At 33.9% G+C, this 21,465-nt stretch overlaps 1 protein-coding gene across 1 annotated transcript in view; it reads left to right on the plus strand.

The window, feature by feature from the left end:
• Positions 1 to 21,465, plus strand: part of EXOC2 (exocyst complex component 2) — a 98,143-nt gene that overhangs the window by 34,143 nt on the left and 42,535 nt on the right. The window contains exons 8-13 of the mRNA XM_081322206.1: positions 360 to 505; positions 592 to 673; positions 1,305 to 1,407; positions 8,903 to 9,021; positions 19,309 to 19,434; positions 19,896 to 20,020. Of these exons, the coding sequence (XP_081178332.1) occupies positions 360 to 505; positions 592 to 673; positions 1,305 to 1,407; positions 8,903 to 9,021; positions 19,309 to 19,434; positions 19,896 to 20,020 (701 nt within the window). The remainder of the gene's footprint in view (positions 1 to 359; positions 506 to 591; positions 674 to 1,304; positions 1,408 to 8,902; positions 9,022 to 19,308; positions 19,435 to 19,895; positions 20,021 to 21,465) is intronic.

The following is a 21,465-nucleotide window of genomic DNA, read 5'->3' on the forward strand; positions in this document are numbered from 1 at the left end:
ATACTTATTTCATTGTGTTCTGTTATGAAAGAAGAATATTAGTAATGATCAAATTGCTAGTTGGAACCATATAATGCAGTTCTATAGCCAAAGAAAATTCTAAAGTTACACAATGAATTTCAAGTATTTGCTGCAGGAATGAAAGTTATTTTAAATGCACTTTGTTTTCTACCACGCAAAAAAATTTAAGCAGCCATCAGAAAATATTGTTTCAGAACACTTATAGGCCAAAACATTTCTAATATAAACACTTACCACTGTTGATGTATGTTTAATTTGTATAAATAGCTTGACAAATTTTTGATTAAATTTAGCAAGAACTGCACTTTATCTACTTCTTTGTCTCCTTTTCTTAAAAGGAGCAAGTAATACCGCAGATACATTGTTCCAGGAAGTTTTGGGTCGCAAAGACAAGGCTGATTCAACAAGAAATGCCTTAAATGTTTTACAGCGCTTCAAATTTCTTTTCAATCTTCCATTAAATATTGAAAGAAACATTCAAAAGGTACTAATCTTACCAAATGCAAGTTAAATTGTTTTGCCCCACATTTCCAGTACAAATTTCTCAAAACTTGTTTTTATGTTTTTAAGGGAGATTATGATGTAGTCATTAATGACTATGAAAAAGCAAAGTCATTGTTTGGAAAGACTGAAGTTCAAGTCTTCAAAAAATGTGAGTTTGGCATTTTGTTAAACTTGATTTTAATTTTAGTAGGGAAGATTAATATGAGAGCAAATTCCAAATTCTTATCTTTGCTGAATAGTTTTATCTTCTTATATAGCATTTGTAGCATTTGAAATGCTTTCTTAAACTGTGTTGCAGTTTCTGCCTTGGAAATATATATTATTTTGTACTGTGCATAACGACTGGAAGTTGATAATTTTCAGGTTATGTTTCATAAGATGGATTGTGGATGTATTTTTTAATGAGTTCAAAAATTACAGTTTGCAGTTTATAAAATAGTTTAATGCATGTTTGCTTGGAATAAAGTTAAAACTGATTTCTTAGTCTCAGAAAAAGGGCTTTGGTTATTCTGAAAGTGTGTATGAATCGTTACATGGACATTGAAATTAATTGAGTTATAATATAAATTAAAACATTTTACTAAAATGTTCAGAGAAATTTAGGAAGACTTGAGAGCCAACAAGTTCAAATACAAGACAATGATATAACAGTGATGCTGGTGTAATTTCTTATAGATTGTTCATTTAAATTATAAAGGTTATAAAAATAATTTTATACTTTGGTAATTAATGGCATTTTATTCTAGGGTTAATTATGGTGCTGTGTTTTAAAATTGTAGATTATGCTGAAGTTGAAACACGAGTTGAAGCATTAAGAAAACTTCTTCTGGATAAATTACTTGAGACACCATCAACATTACTTGACCAAAAACATTATATAAGGTTACTTTTTTATTTTTTAAAAAATATATGTTTTTTATATAGGCAGAAATATTTCCTTGGTATTATCATATGAGAAAGCATTCTACTAAAGAACAATTAGTTATACTGTATATTTTGTATCCAGAATACTTTTCTGCAAACCGAAAGGTTCTTTTTATTAGTACTGTAAAGAGAACCAAAAACAGCCCAAGCTCTCCATTTAAAAGAAGCAGTTGAGCTGGCAATTTTAGCTTTTCTTTCTTTTTCATTCTCAGACTATAGGACTACTTCATACATTGCTTTCAACACCATAAGCAGTTTCTATTTTATTCATTTCTGAAGATTTTTGATTAGTTTCTAGAGCATGGGTGTCAAGCTGCTGGCCCGCGGGCTGGATACATCACACGGAAGCTGCGCCCACCCCATTGCCGGCAATGGTAAAACAGTCCCGATACGTTGCACGATGTCACGTGACGTGCAAGTTTGACATGTCTGTTCTAGATCACAACGTAGAATTTCATTTTCTGTGCACATAGGGTATGGTTCACTGCTCCATTGTCTTATATAAAACAGAAATATTGTTAGGCTTAATAATTTAAAAGAATTTGGAAAAAAGCATTTTTGAAAATGTGCTAAATTTTGAAAAATTTGAGAACTTGTCTCATAGATATAATGCATTCCTTTAATATGAGCCAGACTGGAGTAAATGTTTTATAAAAGTATAGAGCATTTGAATGGTATTCTCTACTTTAATCATTTATTCAATGCATCTCCTGGTATGGAAAAAGAAAGGGACATTCTTGTCCTAACTACATACTCTTCTGGTCTTTATTAAAAAGAATAATGAAGTATGCATTTCTGCATTAATCAACGTCTCATTGCCATTTTAACTTGTATACTTCTTCATGATGGGCAATCCCAGGGCTTTTTTTGTCATAGAATGCTCAGAACGGAGTTCCGGCACCGTTTTTGGATGGAACCTTGTAGGGTAGGCAAGGCGGGTTGTATGACGTGTGAGTTCCGGCACCTTTTTCTTTTACAAAAAAAGCACTGGGCAATCCTAATTCTAAGAAAACGTGTAAGATTCAATAATAGGTATGCCAGATAAGATAATATTTAAAACAATTGCAGTAGAAGTGGAAATTGTATGAGGTTTGAACTATAAGACCTTCTGAAGAACTTTTGTGTACACCTCATCCCATATATCCTGAAGCCTCTTTATTTTTTATATAGCTGACAGCTCAGAATATACACTTTCATGCTGTCCTTCTCAAAATACATACTATTGGGCATTGTAGAAGCCAGTGCTGATTTATTGGAAAGTCATCCCCTATATGCATTACAAAATCTGCAGAACACAAAGTAACCTTTTTTACACTCAAACTCTTCATCTAAAGCAGGGGTGTCAAACTGCCGTCCCATGGGCCAGTTGCATCATGCAGCGGCTGCGCCCACCCCAGCTCCGGATATGCAAAAAAAGTCGTGATACGTCACGACACGTCACATGACATGGCGAGTTTGTCACCTGTGTCCTAAAGAATGCTGCTTCTTTGCTTTTATCTTTTAAAAATCTAAATCAGAAAGTTTTATGTGAAATTAATTTCATATTTAGCATGGTTATTTGGTATATGAAATAGACAGTTGACTTAACTGCCTACTTATGAATCTTTCTTTCAGTTATGTACATGTAGGACAGAGTCCCCATGCCTGACTTGATTTCAAAAAGGGGTGCTTTGCTTAATAATATACAGGTAGTTCTTGTCTTTCAACTACAATTAAATCCAAAGTTTCCATGGGTAAGCCAGGCAGTTGTTGAGTGAGTTTTGCCCCATTTTGTGACTTTTTTGCCATAGTTATTCAAATCACTGCAGTTGTTAAGTGAATCATGCCGTCGTTAAGCAAATCTGGCTTCCCCCATTGACTTTGCTTGTCAGAAGCCAGCTAGGAAGGTTACAAATGGTGATTGCATGACTGCAGAATAGTGCAACTGTCATAAATACATGCCAGTTGCTAAGTGTCTGAATTTTGATCATGTAACCATAGGGATGCTGCAACAATCATAAGTGTGAAAACTGCTCATAAGTCACTTGTGCTGTTGTAACTTCTAACAAATGGCTGTAAGTTGAGAACTATGTGAAGTTTTGAATCTCAGTTAACAAGCATCTCCAGTAGAGGAGTATATGAACTACTGCAGGTTAGAATAAGTACTGAGTAGATGGTCAAAAAGTTTGATCTGATATAAGGTAGATTCTGTTGTTGCTCTTTTGGGAAAAGTATCTGAAGAATGAAATCAAAAACAACAGGACTAAAAATAAACAAATGAATAGATCCATACAACATTTCCCTGAAAGTTCTTAATAGATCAAATATAAATTTGATTTTTAAATAAAAATTTGGTCCTAAGATTAATTTCTGTACCCTGGCAGTGAAAAGTAAACAGATGGGTAGATCATTCAAGAAATTGCAAACAATTTAACCTATTGTCCATTCTGAATCAATTGTGGAAAAGATTATTGAAAACAATAATAAACATTTAGGAGTGTTACTGAGGTGCTGAACTAAAATGCAACCTGCAACGGTAATACTTGTCTTACTAAGTCTTTAGCGTGTCAACAGGTAAAAGAAAGCAAACAGCTGTTTAATTCTTGAATTCTTAAAAAAGCTCTTGAAAAAGGTGCCTCACTAAGCTCAGTAATCATGAAATATTTGATTGACAGTTGTTTGAAGACATGAAACAAAAAGTTGGAATAAAGTTCTTAGTTGAGTCAGATCACATGTTTGGTTCCTCCTAAATTGGAACAAGTGCTTCTTAGCTAGTTCATAAGTTATCTGAATTAGGATGAATTGTGGGTGTGCTGAGAGGGATTCAAAGCGATAAAAGTACAAAGCAGCTGTAAAAAATGAATGAATTAATATACAACATTATAGCAGATGGAGTTCAAAGTCAGAACTCAGAACTCCAAAGTAATCCTTACTGGCACAAAAACAGTATTTTTATCTTCATATTAACTGATATATCTGCAGAAAGAAAGTTGATAGCAAGTTAAATCAGTGAAAACACTCAGTATAAAGAAATCTCAAAGAGAAGAAAATAGTAACTGTTTTTGTATTTGCTTACTTTTTTTTTAATTTTGAGTGAATCAGAGAAAAGAATTGAGAGAAATTCATGTAACCAGTGAAACAGTTTGCATGTTTTATTTCCTTAACCTCAGTCATGGTTTCTAGTTTATATAATAGAAAAGGGGGAGGGATTGATTAGTTCCAATGTCAGTGTATATCTCCAATACAGACAAAAAAAGAGAGAGACATCTTCATGACTTGTGTGTAATTTCCCAAATAGCATCTGCTTAACATTTTTGTTTTTGTGTTCTAAAACTTGTTTAAAAGAGCCTCATTCACATTTTATGCATTGCTTAGAAAAATACAGATACTCCTCGACTTATAACCACAATTGAGCCCAAAATTTCTGTTGTTAAGTGAGACATTTGTTAACGACCTGTCTTGCCTCAGTTGTTAAGTGAATCATTGCAGTTGATAAGCTAGTAACCCAGTTGTTAAGTGAATCTGGCTTCCCCATTGAGGTTTCTTGTCAGAAGGTCACAAAATGGTCATAAAATGAACCATTTGCCAAGCATCTGAATTTTGTTGACATGATGATGGAGATGCTTCAAACGTCATAACTGAAAAATGGTATAAGTCACTTTTTTCAGTGCCGTTGTGATTTTGAATGGTCACCAAATGAACTGTTGTAAGTTTAGGACTACCTATACTACCTTATCAAGAGTGCAAAAGCAGCATAAATTTAAATTGACAATTTGCTTCTGTAAGAGGTACGATTTAACATGGGGAAAGGTTATAATTCAATTACATCAGAATTTGAAGGAACTTTGAATAACTGGAATAATTTAACGAAAAGCTACTTTAAAAGGGGGAGGGGGCTAATGGCACATATATAGTTTATTGATAATATCAGTCATGTGGAACTGCAAAATCGTCTTTATTAAGGACCACAGTAAACTTGAGGATTCATATATTGGCCTCACATTGTCTGTGACTGTATATAACACAGTGAGGATGAGACAAACTATGCCATGTCTTGTAACTCGTAGCTTGAGGCACTTACTTGCTTCAGACCCAATAGTAATTGATGAGGAGCAGCACTCAGATATTCTATCACTGCATTTAATGACCTTATATATGTCTGTGTACAAAACTGTCTGGACTAAACAGTTCTTTCACTAAAAAGGTGAAAGATCACTTATTTGGCCTTCCCAATATTCAGAATGAGCATGTTCAGGGCTTTTTCTGTCATAGAACGCTCAGAACGGAGTTCCGGCATCTTTTTTTGGATGGAACCTTATAGGATAGGCAAGGCGTGTTGTATGACATGTGTGAGTTCCGGCACCTTTTTCTTTTACAAAAAAAGCACTGAGCGTGTTAGAGGATGTATGCTTATTTTTCCAACAAAGAACCATTTGCTCAGGTAACCATCTAAATGAGGGTGCTATGTGTAGTTTTTTTTTCTCCCGTGTTGTCTTACAAAAATGGATAATGAGTTAATGTTCTGATGATAAACACTTTCTAATATCTGAATAAACCAAGAACTTGAAAGTGGGTTGGAGCCTTCTTCATCTTTATAAAATATGGAAACGAAGTGTGGTGCTAAGGCAGAGCAGACAATAGATTCAGCTGAACCCCATGCTACTCTATACTACTCTGTGGCATGTTATAACTATAACTGTATTTCTGTCTTTAAAGGATTCAGTACATCATTTTGTATTCCCTTTTTAGCTTTCCATGGCAAAGATAAAATCTTGAATACTGTATGTGCCAATGTTGAATGACCACGGGCTGGTTTAACTATATTAAATAACGCCAAGGTCTTCAAACCACATAGAATGAGACAGACTTAATGAAGCTTAAATGATTAATTTCACTTTGATAGGTTACTAGGATATGTCACATAAGCCTCTCCTATGTTAAAACGTTATTATGCATTGGTAACATGGGCTGTCGTTAGTTTAGATCCCACTGGTTGCTCTGATGAACATCGTAAACATGGCGTGTAATATTAAGAGACCCATAATAAGCATAGCAACCATGCGTGTCTGGGTCTGATTAGCACGTGGGTGGAAGCATACGCCAGAATTCCATCTGCATCAGCTTCCATTCCGTGGAAAAAAGGCAGAATATAAATCTAATAAACAACTGCACTAGGAGAAGGATGTGAAAACTACTTTACCCTTGGAAAACAGCATACTGGTACACTTGCCAATATAATCGTGTTGAAACAGTTTCCATGTCACAAAGGAAATATTATATATAACTTAAAAAAACAGCTTCATGAAATGATGAGGCTTTGTTTTCATAGCTATAAAAGGTTGGTGACTGCTTTTTGGGTGCTATTTTTTTAGATGTGACCCTGACAAACACTGGGTAATGAAGGTTACACAACTCACATTTCAACTATGTTACCCTAACTATGTGCAACTTTAAATGCGGAAAGTTATTTCTAAATGCAATTAAATAAAATATTCAGACATTAAACTATTCAGATATTAAAAATTAATCACACTTTGTGAAGAAACAATTTTAGATTTTTGGCTGTCCTTCTAAAGGAGTATCAGAGGTGAAAGGAGGAAAGAGCAACAAAGTTCCTAATAATTAAGGAGGAGTCTCAGTAAAATCTAATCATAGGTCTTGTCCACTAAAAAAAATATATCTGTTTCCGCTTTTTATCCGTCCCTACCCCCCAGTGTATGAAAATAATGAAGCAGATTAAGTAGGTTTATGCAGGTTCTTATTAAGAAGCCAGAATGAGTTTAATATATTGCAATTTAGCAAAATAAAATAAATAAAGAGGGAAGCATATTTATACTATAAGATACATAAGAAAATTAAAACGTTTGAATTTTTAAATCCAGGTTATTTGGGTAGCAAATTATGAAAGCACGTGCCAAGTATTCTGATCAGTTCCAACTGCCTATATACAAGTAGTTTTCGACTTACAACCATTCATTTAGTGACCATTCAAAGTTACAGTGGCACTTTAAAACAGACCTATGACTTTTTTTCACACTTACCACCATTGCAGCAGCCCCATGATCAAAATTCGGCCACTTGGCAACTGGCGTGTATTTATGATGATTGCAGTGTCTTGGAGTCATGTAATTATTTTGTGCGAACTTCTACCTAGCAAAAGCCAATGGGGAAGCCAGATTCACTTAGCCACCATGTTATTAAGTTAACAAGTGCAGTGATTCACTTAAAGTTGTGTCAAGAAAGGTCGCAAAATGGGGCAAAACTCAGTTAACTGTTTTGCTTAGCAATAGAAATTTTGGGCTCAATTGTGGTCGTAAGTTCAGGATTGCTTGTACCTGATTTTTGATATATAGAAGCTAAATAGAAAACCTAGATTTGAATAAATATTCCTAGATTTTCACTGTTGTTATCCATCAGCTTATGTATAACTAAAAGATGACACCCCAGATAAAATTCTGGAAGCATATTTAAATAAGAAGTGCTCATATTAATAATTTCCAAATAATAGTGACAAGGGCCTTGTAGTCATTTAAAAGGTCAGTAAATTTATTCAGGCTTAAGGTTTTATAGACTACAAGCTCTGTTCATTAAGGGTTGACCTAAACTACATGTAGATAGATTGTGTGGTATTTGGGTGCAGTGGTGATTTTGAGGGCAATTCAGTACATAAACTGGAATGTTCACACAAAATATTTATGTTGGAATTGATAGCAACAAATTTAATATGATTGCAAATATTTCTGGTAGTTATACTAAAAATGAACTTTTTACTCAGACACTGAGCAATGATTGCTATTAATTATATAATTGTAATATTCTTTCTATCATTCATTTACTCTGTGTTCCCAACTTGTATTATCTCTGACCATCCTTTTTACACACTTAAATATATCTCCTGTGAAAATATTTTGTGAATCTGCTATGGAATACTTTGATTAAGAAACAATTTTCAGCTAGCAAATTTTTATGGGAAAACATGTTACCAGATTCTTTTTGATTTTTGACTATAATGGACTAATACAACTCTCTTTTTACAATATAAATTCAAGTATCCCTCAAACTAGTCCCTGGTCTTGGTGACTTCATGGGAACATCTATGTAGTTTCATGCAGTGGTTTTCAATTATTCTTTTCAAGACTTTTCTTTCAACTTCCCAGTCTAATCTACAGCCTTGGAATTTCCTGATGTTTCCCAAGTATTGGAAAATTCTGGACCTGAATAGCATTTTTTTTACCCCTGCTTATTTAGGTTAATTAGGGGTTTTCGTTTAATGGAGAATAACATAAACTATTGTTAATAAATAATAAATAAAATCTTACCCCATACTTAATTTTTAGAGTAGTGTTTCTAAAAACAATTTTATACTGATTTTCGAAGAAGTAAGCTCAATTGAACTTAGTGGGAGCAAGGAAACATATAGAGGAAAGGCCTGCCATTTTCCAAACCTTCTTTCTTCAAAATTATAATTTTATAGATACCTTTCAGACCTCCATGCAAAAGGAGACCCAGCTTGGCAATGCATTGGTGCACAACATAAATGGATCCTGCAGCTTATGCACAACTGTAAAGAGAGCTACATTAAAGAACAAAAAGGTAATTATATTTCTGTTTAGAGAAGTATCTGATCTTACAATGCAACATTTCTCCTTATAACATTTTAATCATTGTTTGCATTTGAACTGAACTTTACAATTTTTTATGTTTCCTTTCAAATGGGTATGTCTTACAACCTTAATTATTTATAGAATTAATATCATTGAAAGTTTGGTTTACCACTAGAAGAAAGGAATTGGATCTGTGTATGAGAAGCAGGCTGAGATGTTACCCACTGCTTTATCTCTTACCTTTTTCTTGCTTCTGCTGAAAAAGAAGACAAGCAACGGTAAAGAGATGGTGTGCGTCAATTGCATCTTTTGTGTTTATCCCCAGGCTTCAGTTTTTAAATACTCTCGGTAGAAAGTGAATTTGACTTATTGCAGTATACATGAAGTTTATTATCTTGATGATAGAGTTACTTAATGAAAAATGTATATCGTAATCAAAATAGGCTTACCTAAGTGCCTAAAATGAAACTGTGAACAATTGTGCAATAACGAAAGCTGAATCTGTTTTAATAAGTCAGCATATTTTATTTGGGTCTTTTTTCCCCCTGGTATGCAGGAAAGAGTATTTTTTTCATTGTTTTCAAGCTAAGGAACACACTCCCTGCAGTTGTGTTTGGACACACACACCCCCGGTTTCAGTGTTCAGAAAATTTATCAAAATACATTTCTTTTGCCAGACATTTAATAGCTCAAATTATTTTATGGCTCAACTTATTGTTAGTTTTATTATATTTTGTTTATGGTTATTATGTTTTTTCCTTCTTTTTTTAGCCTCCTTACACATTTACCAGAGTGGCAGAGTTAGGTATTAAATTAGTTGATAACCTCTTACACTATAAATCTAAAATACAAAGGGAGGGGGTAAGATTGAGTGCACAGGTAAATGGGGCATTTTGTGGATGAAAGCAACATATCAACAATTATACTAAACAGGATGGCTTTACACTGCATTAAGCCATCATGTAACCGGATTCCAGTATAATGGTTTTATAAAACCATCCACTAGGATTGTACATGATTTCTTTCTTGGAATGAATTTACATATTATGTTAAGTCTAAAACAAACTGAATTACAATAACCACAAGAGTACTGTAAGTCAGAATTCCCCATGCTGATTAATGTGATAAAACTACTTTTTCTAGTTTGGGAAGAATTATAATATGACATGGCTGCTCGGTGTGTTGTTGTTTGCATTTTTCTACTGATAATAAAATAAGCAAAAAGGTCTTCACACTAGCTCCTCCTGATTTGTATATTATTACAAATGTGCAGATAGGAGGGCTGTATTATTTAGATAAACAGTTGGTGAGATTATTTGTTAAGAAAACTTGGAATTAATCCTAGATATAAGAAAATTACAATTCCTTTACAGTGTATTGCATACTTCTTTTTTAAAAGAAGTATGAAGACAAATTTTTCAATCTTTCTAGTTAAAAAAAGGTTTATATTAAATTACTAATAGTTATACATAAGGACTAGATAATCAGAATGTAGTATGACGTTTTCTTGTCTTATTCAACATTTATATTCACCTTGCAATGTATGATATATTTTTATTTGATCAGGTAGACCAACATGGTCTGTGTTCAAAAAAAAGCTTTTAAAATGTGTTATCCTAGCAGCTGTTTCTGTTGTCTTTGTATAGTATGCATAAGGAAAAAGCACTTTTACAGCTGTGAGGTATTTTTATGTCTAACCCCTATCCCCCACTCCTAATAATAAGAATATAAGAATATTCTCTTAATACATAATGATAAGAAAAGCCTTGGCATGGTATCAAAAAGTAAAATGTTAATTATTGAAATGATTGACAAATCTGGTAAATCTTCATCAATTTAGCATAATTTTAAAGACTCTTGAAATGACAGTTTCTTCCTTTTGATTTCATTTTAAAAACAATATGAACCAGGGCATGACTGCATTAGTATAAATCTGTGCACTATGAATGTTAAATGCATAATAAAGGGAAAGCTAAGGAAACTCCTGTACAACTTAATTAGGAATTTTATCTTGAAATCTTTGTGGAAATACCTTCCTAAATTCTGTTTAAATTAATCAAGTTCCAACTACTGTGAAGATCATGCAAATATTAAGAAAGAATTCAGAAGCACATGCTGTATAACTTCAGATGTTAAATGGGATAAATGGTTCCATTTCAATAAGTTTGCTTATCCACTATCATCAAACAAACATAAAATCATACACTCACTACCTTTTAACTTTGGTAAATACACTTAGCAGAAATTGCAGTTGGATTCAGAATATTTTCTCAGATTGGAAATGACTAGTTCTTATTTTCTAATCCAATTTTGACCAACTTTATATAATTTGGTCCCAACATATTTGGAGGGTGCCAGATTGGAAAAGAGTACTATGGTTCCTATCCTCTTCACCATCTTGGCTTTTGCATCTAAAAAGTCATTTTTCCTGTGCAATTGAAAGACTCCCAATGAGATCTAAATGAATAAATAGGAGAGTTTGTTTGGCATCATATTATTCACTTAAAGCAGGGGTGTCAAACTCAATTTCATTGAGGGCCGCATCAGCATTGCGGTTGCCCTCAGGGGGGCGGGTGGGTGTGGCCTACTGGGTGGGCGTGGCTAGAGTACGTATGGCCTACTGGGTGGGCATGGCCAGCTCTACATGGTTGGCATCAAGGGTGCCTATGGGGGCCTGGGCAGGAGTGGGACAGATCTGAGGGTCTCTGGCAGAAGGAGGGTCTCTGGGCCAGGGCCAAGGCAGTGGTGGCTGTTCCCTCACTGTTTCCAGGATGGCTTCACGGGCCGCATGAAACCACTTCGCGGGCCGCATCCGGCCCCCGGGCCTTGTGTTTGACATGTCTGACTTAAAGCATTAAGAGAAGCAATTGAGAAGCAACATAAATATTAAGAATAGGCTATATTTCCTCCATTCATGAAAAATCTCATTTAAAAAAAAGAACTCCTTTATCACTATACATACTTTTAAGTCAATCTGGATTGATACAGCTTTAGTTTAACTAACAGGCTGATTTAAATTAAGGTTCATTTAATTCTTGGGTGGGAGGATTTCTAGTGATGTAACTTAATCAGAATCAATACAGTTTGTTCAGTATAAAAATATAATTTGCATGTTTTTATAATAATAATAATTAGCAGCAAAGAGCATAGTAAGCCTATGTGGCTCTGTTTAATATCTATAAATGTTCTCCTTTAGGTTTTAAGTGATACAGGGATATAGGGATATATTAAATGATAAATATTATATATAAATTAAATGATACAAGGATACTGCACAGGGAAAGAACCAGCATTTTAAAATATATTATTGCTTCAGATTAATTTTAACAGAACCTCTTTAATTTCTTGCTTCTGAAAATTGAAAGTCTTCCAATTTGAAAGGAATCCTATCCTACTATTGTTGATGTAGACTTTAGGCAGTGCCTGTTTGGTCAGCAAGCAACAGTGGGTGGTCAGGCTGCAACATGGGACAAGGGCCTGCTATGCACAAGAAAAAAATGTTCAAAGGTGTTTAAAGACAGTAAAGTCTGCCACCCTTTAGAGAATCCAGCAGCTACAGATCAGTTTTTCTTCTTTGTGAATGCTCAGGATATGGTGCACAAAGAGTAAATATTGTAATTTCTCCTAGGTATTAGGTAATTTATTAGGTAATTCAATTCTGTTAGAATGGAAATTTATTTTCTATTTATTTTATGGATACTTTTTCCATAAAAATCATAGAACTTCATTACATAACAATATGCTATCTAATACTGCAGTGGTATTTTTTTTTATCTGATGGGTTTTTCCTCATTTAAATGGAGACATTCAAACCAGACCATCAAATAATGGAAACAAAATGTAATAACTACTCTTAATCAAATGTAGATAGTATCTCTTAATATTAAACCTTATTCATCAGCCCTACTCAAGCACTTTAAACTGACTCATTTCAATGCCTGATAAGACTGCTTAATTTTAATGAAAAATAAGTGCAAGCTAAAAAGTTCTGGGTAATCCTTCTTTTAACACTAGAAGCACATGGTAAAACTACTTTTAATAAACATACATGGTCACATACTCAGTAAATACAGTCAAACTATATTTTGGAGATAGTGACAATGTTAATCACAATTTTTTATTTGGGCCTGTTAAAATAAAAACCTATAGAAGTCAGTCTGCGTATTACATTCAGAGATGTTATCGTGTGTTTATTTTTTCAGCACTGCTAACTTTGCATAGCTAATATCTCTACGTTGGTTGAAAATTCCAATCTCAATAAATGTCATTGTAAGTAATATAAAAAAGTGTTAAAATAAATTATATCAAGGTTTCTATTCACATTTCTTAAAATCAGCTTGATTAGTGCATTGTTTGTAGACATGGCATTCTTCTTAATTTTACATCTGTGCTCAATTACCTTAAGGTATCATGAATACATTTTTATATAAACATAGCAAGGTAGGAATATTCTACCCAGAGAGAATATCATACATTTTTGCATATATTATAATTGCCAAGGTTTTCCTTTTGTTTACGTCTAGAACATCTTGTAAGGTTCATCCCAATAATCTCTTATGAATTAGAAACAAACATTTCAGCTATATTCAGTGCTTAAAAAATACCCCATTTTTACTTGTTTTGAGAAAAAGATGTTTGAGGACCAATTTGTGCAGCATTTGCTATATATAGTCCTGAAGCGCTATCTTCTGGACAACTTGGGGGGGAAAAGTCAGCTTTACTAATGTACTCCAGATGTTCATTAGTCCTCAGGGTATATGTGCTGTTATACTTCCCTGCTTCTGTGTTGTACTTTCTTGTAATGCTAGACAACCAATTAAGAAATTAGTTTCATGTTAAACTTTCTTTTCCTGATACCACTGCAAGCTGATGATGTGGTTTCTAGTGGAACAAGGGAGTATTCTTTGCCCTGTTTTCTGTTACTAATGAATAAACAAACCATGGGGGTTTTGCTTTTGGTTTTACTGCCAGCATAGCCATTTACTGGATTCATACTCTCCTCCTGTTAATAGGGCATCAGACAAATTATTTCAGATGATTTTGAAGGAACAGTCAAGTTTTGAATTGGTTTCTTTCCTGGAATTACTGTATCTCTATATTAAACTTATTTATTTTTGAACTCTTAATCATAACAAATAAACATAAGAAAGATGTTCATGTAACATGCAAATAAAGTTTTATGAGGTGCACTAAACAACGCATTAATTTTAAAATCAAAAACGTGCAATCTTGTTCTCTCATCTAAGCTACTTTGCTTCTTAGAAGCTTAATGAAAAAAAAAACCTTTTTTGCAAACTTATACTGAGTTGTGTACTTTATTTTTAATGAGAATATGCAACGGGCATGTATGTGTAATTTTAATGTATGAAATAGTGCATTTCAATTGGAAAAACCCTTGCCAACTGAATAATTTTGTTTTGTCTTGTTAGCCTTTTTCAACAGTTTCAGGAAATTTACAGATTATTTGGCTAAGCCTTTGCATACTGAGCCAAACCATATATATGTAAAGTGAGTGAGTCAAAGCATTTAGAATTTCAGTGAGGTTTCTATAATACCCATGTGAATTCTGGGTTGAAGGGAAAAACTATAATTAGTATGCTTTCCTTTTTTGTTTGTTTGATTTGGTTTTCCTGTTTAAGAGAGGTTAGGTTAACACTAATTTAATTAGTTTAAAAATCATTCTGCAAATATTGGTTGGCTGGCCAAACTCTCAATAAATTTATCTGCAGGAGTGGATGTATTTTCCAAATTATTTTCCAGATTATTCTCATTTTTTTCCCTTTACATATTTGGGACTGTTCTCTTGACTTTTCCTTTGTTCAGTGTTATTATTAACCATATTATCTGCGGAGAATAATGTATTTTTCTGAGGGAGGAGTTTGTAAGATTCATTGATTTAATTATTCTGTAAAACAAAAAAAACCCCAACTGTTCTAAAATCTGTGTGCAGTATTAAATGCATATCAGTAATATTTGAATAAATTAAAGTGGCATTTTGATTAAATACTTATACTTTAAATATTATAAATTCTCTCAGTAAACCCCAGTGAAAAGTGAAATTTCCTCCTCTGAATGACTAGAACATATTCGAAAATCTGTTAGTGACTTAAAATTTCCCTCAAAGCTAAAGCCTCATATGCCTAATAGAAGGAGTCATAGATTTTCCATACAAGTTTACTTGTTGGCAAAAAATGTACATCAAGCCAAGAAATCTAGATGTGATGGGTTACATATGTATTTGATTCATGTCTTTACATAAAGCAAAGATGGGTCTTTTTTACTTCATTAAATAGAGCAGGGGTAGGCAACCTTGGCTCTTTTATGACTCGTGGACTTCAACTCCCAGAATTCCTGAGCCAGCTGGCTCAGGAATTCTGGGAGTTGAAGTCCACGAGTCATAAAAGAGCCAAGGTTGCCTACCCCTGAAATAGAGCATGAAGTCCTGAACCATCTTTTACTTAATCTTGCAGCAAATACTAGTTTTCTAGGTTCAGCTGTGATACCAAAGCAGGATTGGAAGAAAATTGTATAAAGTGATGCAGAGTAGTATGAGTAGGTGATGAAGAGTGATATTTCACTCTATTTAATACATACCAAAGAGGAAAAGACAGTCCTAGACATATCAATAAATGTTCATGCAATACCATCACTTCCAGTTCCAGATGTTTCTACATATACATGTATAATGTCTTGTTACTGAACAAAAGGACAGGAACATCTGTGTTGGGGTAAAAGTTTTTTTTTAATTGTTTCTAATGCATTTCAAAATATACTGTCCTAAAAATTATTAACAAAGGAAATGAAATTATAAATAATGCTGACATTCTTCAGTATCAAGTGTATATGAGCACATCTGTAACTGCATGCCAATCTAAAGCAATTTAAAATATTTGAATAATCCAAAGAGCCCACATTGCTGATATTTAAGGCTTTATGGAACTCAAATCATTCATGTTCTCTTCAAATCGAACCTATCAAAGCTTTGGAGATGAAACTTCCAACATTTAGTTCTCTTTTGCCAAAATAAATTTACAAAGGAACTTGAAACACTTCATATTGAAGTCTTCAAATTTTCATTACCACTGTACTCAATTTACCTTTTACACAGGGAAAATCCAACCTTTAAAAAAAACAATATTGTTTTAGTGTATTAAAGCAGGAAGTGCTTTAAATTGATGAGATTTAGTAGCCTTTAAATTTCCAAATCTTGATTCCCACTTTCTTAGATACTTCTGTACGTACAGCCAACATTTACATATTGAACACATACTTCTTTTGATTCATAAAGAGCAGTCTGAAATAGCAAAGCTGTTCTTTCAAATGGCTACCAAATTTATTGAGACCGAGACTCAGAGACTTCATATTGGCCAACATATTGCTTCTTTTTCATATCGTTATTGAATAAGATGTGGTTCGGCTTTGAATAACTAGACTACTAGTTATTCAAAGTTATTTACAATCTGCACTTATCTTCATTTTATGTTTTGTGCCCAATATAGCCTAGGATCTTTAGTAAAGTAGGAATCTTATTTTGAGTACCTAATCTGCCGAATATTAATTTTAAGATACATGGAGTTCCCTCCCAGAGTTGGTGGGGCTAAAATTGTTGGACACATTTTGAGGGAATTTGTGAATATGACAGACAAAAAGGTGTCCCTTAAGCTTTGCAGAGACCTGATATCAGCCTAACCTGCATTGCCAGACTGCATTCTGAGATGCACATTACACATTGCTGTGAATGGGAGATGGTCTTTGGTCATATTACAAGAGTCGATTACCCTGCTCTGCTAAAATTTGGAAAGATTTGGTCTTTGTCCTGGTACAAAGGATAGAGCTCAGCAGAAATCCAAGGGGGACAGTTTTGGTAAAGAGCAGGATTTTCTGTCATCCCAGGATATTGAAATCTCCAAGAAAATGGAAAGTGTAGGTAGCTGAAGCAAAAGAATATTGGCTTCAGGAAACTTCTGTTTCTTTGAAAATAGGTAAATACCTATAGTCGGGAATCTGTTCAGTTTTTGAGGGTTTTTTGGTTGTGTTGAGCTCAATCTAATGTCTCTTATTTCTCTGTACAAGTTATGGGATTGGGTACTTAATGTCCATCCACAGTCAAATCTCAGGCTGTATTTATGTAATAATAATTTAATTGTACAGCATCCCTGTTCAGAGATTTGGCCGAGAATGCATCATTTGTAGCACATTGGTGCCACCTTGTGGATTCTTTTGCATTTTTGAACAAACTTTTTAGCTAGTGTTTTGACTATGGCCTAGATCTGTGTAAAGAATTAATATTTTAACTGAGGCAGTTTTCTCCATGATTCATTGGGACATAAGAAGAGAGGTAAAGCCCAGTGAGGCTTGAAAGAGGCTACTCTTTTAGAGTAGTCCACATCAGGAAACAGACTTGACTGAAAGAACTTTACTATTTTTATTGAGATATAATAGAATTTCAAAACCCTGCCCAAGTTTCTTCTGAACATTATCTTGCTTTCCAGCATTTAAGGAAAGTTTCTATTCTCTTTGCTTATATAACAGCTTATTTATTTCCTTCAAGGCTATTTCCCTGATTTTCTACAATCTGCCATTCATCTTTTTCCACATTTTTTTGAGAGCTAAATGCAACGCAATTTCATTTTAATGTATGGTGATTAGTGTACATTTAAAGTGACAATATTCTACTCTATTCTAGCTTACATTTTAATATTCTCCATTGGAAAAATTACCTTTCATATTTTCTTTTAATAAAGCTTGGTTTTGTTTGTCAGATACTGGTTTATCTCCCAAAATGGTAGAAGGAAGCACTCCAATCATTATGTTCTGCCACTGTTGAAATTAGTTACCTTTTTTCAATTTGGTCTTCTAATTGTCAGAAGGACTGTACAGACACTTGAGAGTTAGGATGTAGATAATAAGATGGTCCCTAGAAGATAGTTGGTAGCAGCAGAAATTACCAAGCTGCTGGCTCAAAGCAGTAAGTAGAAGCACCAAACAGGCTTTGGGGAGAGAAGAATTGAGGCTTCCAGCCATCTACTAATTGGGCCTAAGCAATTTATTACAGCACTGCATAAAAATTCCAACCCTACAAAGTTGCATTGATTTGGGGGATATAAAGGACAAAATAACCTCTTCTTACATGTTCACAACATTCTCTCAAACTCAAAAAAAATGGGGGGGTAGGGGAAGCAAAATTGTTTTGATCCTGCCCTCATAATGTTGTCACATTATTACCACCATGCTCTCTTGTGGTCCTTGGGAAAGTCAAAAGCTCTTATTGTGAGACAAAAGTGGCTCATTCAGTAACTCACTTTAATCTTGGTTTAAGTTACATTGATTGATATTTCAAGGAATTCCTTGGTATCCATAGCACCTGTTTACATTATGCAGGCTTTTTAAATTACCACATGCAAAAACATTGGATACCTAATTCAACTTCCTGTTTCCCTTAAATCAGGCAAATGTGTATTAGAAATGCATAAGCAAGATTGTGAAGCCAACTATTCTTCTCTAGTACTTGGTCTTCTAACATAGAGAACAGAAAAGATTAAAGAGTTTAATGTTTGTTTCATTTATTTTATATCATGTGAAATTAAACTATGGAACTTCTATGCGCAAGCATATATGTTATATGGAAATACTATTGAATTATATCTTGCACATTTTAGTAATAATATTTTCCCAATTCTTGCCAGCTATAAGAAAAGTTCTCAAATATAAGCATTTTAGAATATATTGGAGTTCCTGGTTTGGGATAAGTAAGTAGGAATACGTAAAATCAATCCTGTTTGTTGTAATCAGTTGCAAGTACTACTTTTATCTTCATCTGTGGGCTTTCTTTTTTCATTTAGCAGATAACCTAATCCAAAAGTGTGTGAACAATAAGGCTCTCACACTATGTACAGCCCTTCAGACAACTAGACATTGAAATATTGAAGCAATTTCAACAGTACCAGAAGCATAAATAATTAGTAGATTATTTCTTGTACATTTTTATAACAGACTTTTTTCTTTATTTTCCTCAATTCTTGCTGACTATAATAAATTCAATCAAGAACCAACATAATAAGTTACATTAGAGTTTCCTGCTCTGGGATATGTTAGGAATTGTATGTATGTATGTACGTACGTACGTACAATTAAAACCAATCCTGTTTGTTGCAATCAGCTGCAAGAATTGTATACTTTTATCTGTGAGTTTTTTTGTTTAGTGGATAAGAGCAAATTATAAAAGTTAATACTGTGTATTAATTAATACCAATAACTCACATACTCTCCCATTTAGTCAATCCATTGATACATAGTCCATTGCTTGATCTGGACAGTGAAGTTCGCCCATCTTCACTTGGCCATCTCAGTCGGAGTGCCTCATTGAAAAGAGGCAGCAGCAATCAGTCCAGTCGTGATGAAAGTAAGTCCAGTCATGATCACATTACAGTTTTGTGTGTTGGATTTCCTTTTCATTCTGCCAATCGTGGAAGCATATTTGCCTTGCTGGTGTAATGCATGGGTAAAACATTGAAGTACTAAGTAGGAGGTCCCCAGTTAAATATCTGTTATCTCATTATCTAGCCTTAATTTGTCTTAAGATAGATAGCTATATTTAAGTATATTGACATCAGATTTTTAAAGAGGAGCTAATTGGATTAATTTATTTTGAATCACAAATGTCAGTCAAACTCTTAATGTGAGTGCTTCTGTGATACTTAAATTTGGTAAGTGAAGCAGTGTGGTGCCAAGTCTTAAGTAATACTATCTAGCATGTTTATTTCTTTAGCATTTATGAGTTACCACTTTTAATGTCAATCACAAATACAATTCCTCTCCAACAATTTTCCAGTAATGAATTTTTATCTTGCCTCCCTTTTTCAGATTGGCGATTTAAAACTCCTCAGCAAGTAGCATTTGTCGAAAAGTTAACTAAACTTGTAGTAAGCCAGCTTCCCAACTTCTGGAAACTTTGGATTTCTTATGTGAATGGGAGCTTATTTAGTGAGGTATGAGTATTTGCATTTGGTACTTAGACAATGTGCAATTTATGGGGAACATAAAATAATGTTTGGCTTATTCAAGTTTCTTTTGCTTAAATATCAAGTGTGATTCATTTTCTGAAGACCTAAGGAAGAACAAACTGGTCAGAGAAATTGGGGAAAATGATCATTCTTTGTACTTCTTGTGAACCTGTTTGATGCAGTACCTGACATTTAGAGTAAAAATGGAGGGTCCCAGATTGAAACTTCTATAACGTTCACTAGATTCCCATGATCCAATCAACATCTCTCCACCTGTAATTGAATTGGGAATTGCAGGCAGATTGAGATATGAGAAGGAAGGTAGAATATAAATATAATATTATTGTTCCTTTATGCTTCTGTTGTTCCTTCTGCATCAGAAGTGACATTGTTAAGCAGCTTCCAGGATTCATCATTCTTAAACTGTTAAGAGATAGTATTAACTACTGCTGTTGCTTGCCTTCTCACCCTGTTTAAGATCAACAGACCAGGACTCTCTCTTATGACCAATCTGCCAGCATTTATACAATCACCTAAAGAAGGGCAACTGCTCTTCCCAGCAATTTCTATCAAGCGTCGAGAGTTGAATGATAGTGGCACAGCAGCAAATACCAATTAACTGCTCTTTCCTCTATGCATCTGTCTGGCAGATGAAGAGGCTAAAAAAGTTACATGCCTCATTGGTGGACACTTGGAGCTAAGGAAATTGGAAGATAACTGCTTTTTATCTCCAATTCTTTGATATCCAGGCTTAAGTTCAATATTCAAGCTGCTAAGATTGTTTTAAAATGTTTCCATGCTTGGAAGTAGTGCAAAAATATATTAATTCCATTTTAGCCAACTGTTTTTCATTTTGTGATTCTTTAACAGTAAGAAGCCAGTTGAACACAGGCATAATGGTTCTCATAAAAGTTGTGTTCAAAACCCACATGGGACATACTTTAGTCATGGAAGTAATGAGCAATCGTGGAAAAAACTAGTAATAAAGAAGCTGAGTGACTTAGTCTCACTATTCATAAAAATGACCTGCATACATTATTATTATTATTTTTGTAAAAGTTTTATTGGTTTTTTACAATAACAACCTTAGTGCCTGGTGTACAGCGTGTTGTCTTGGTTCATAATTTTTTTAGAAAAAAATATACAATTGATAATAGTAAACAATCATATAGGACTGCCCCCGACCTTCGCTCATTTTGCCGGGACCTGAAAACCTGGTTCTTCGAGCTGTTTGGCCCAGACTGAGGGGTTTTAATTTAATTTAATTTAATTGGGTTTTAGTTTAACTTCAGGGACTGTAATTTAATTAATAGTTTTAATTGATTTTAATTGTATACTATGTATTTTAATTTTCCCTGTAAACCGCCCTGAGTCCTACGGGAATAGGGCAGTATATAAATTTAAATTATATATATATATATATATATATA

This window comes from Vipera berus (assembly GCF_964194415.1).
Source record: "Vipera berus genome assembly, chromosome: 3".
In the NCBI taxonomy this organism is placed as follows: domain Eukaryota; kingdom Metazoa; phylum Chordata; class Lepidosauria; order Squamata; family Viperidae; genus Vipera; species Vipera berus.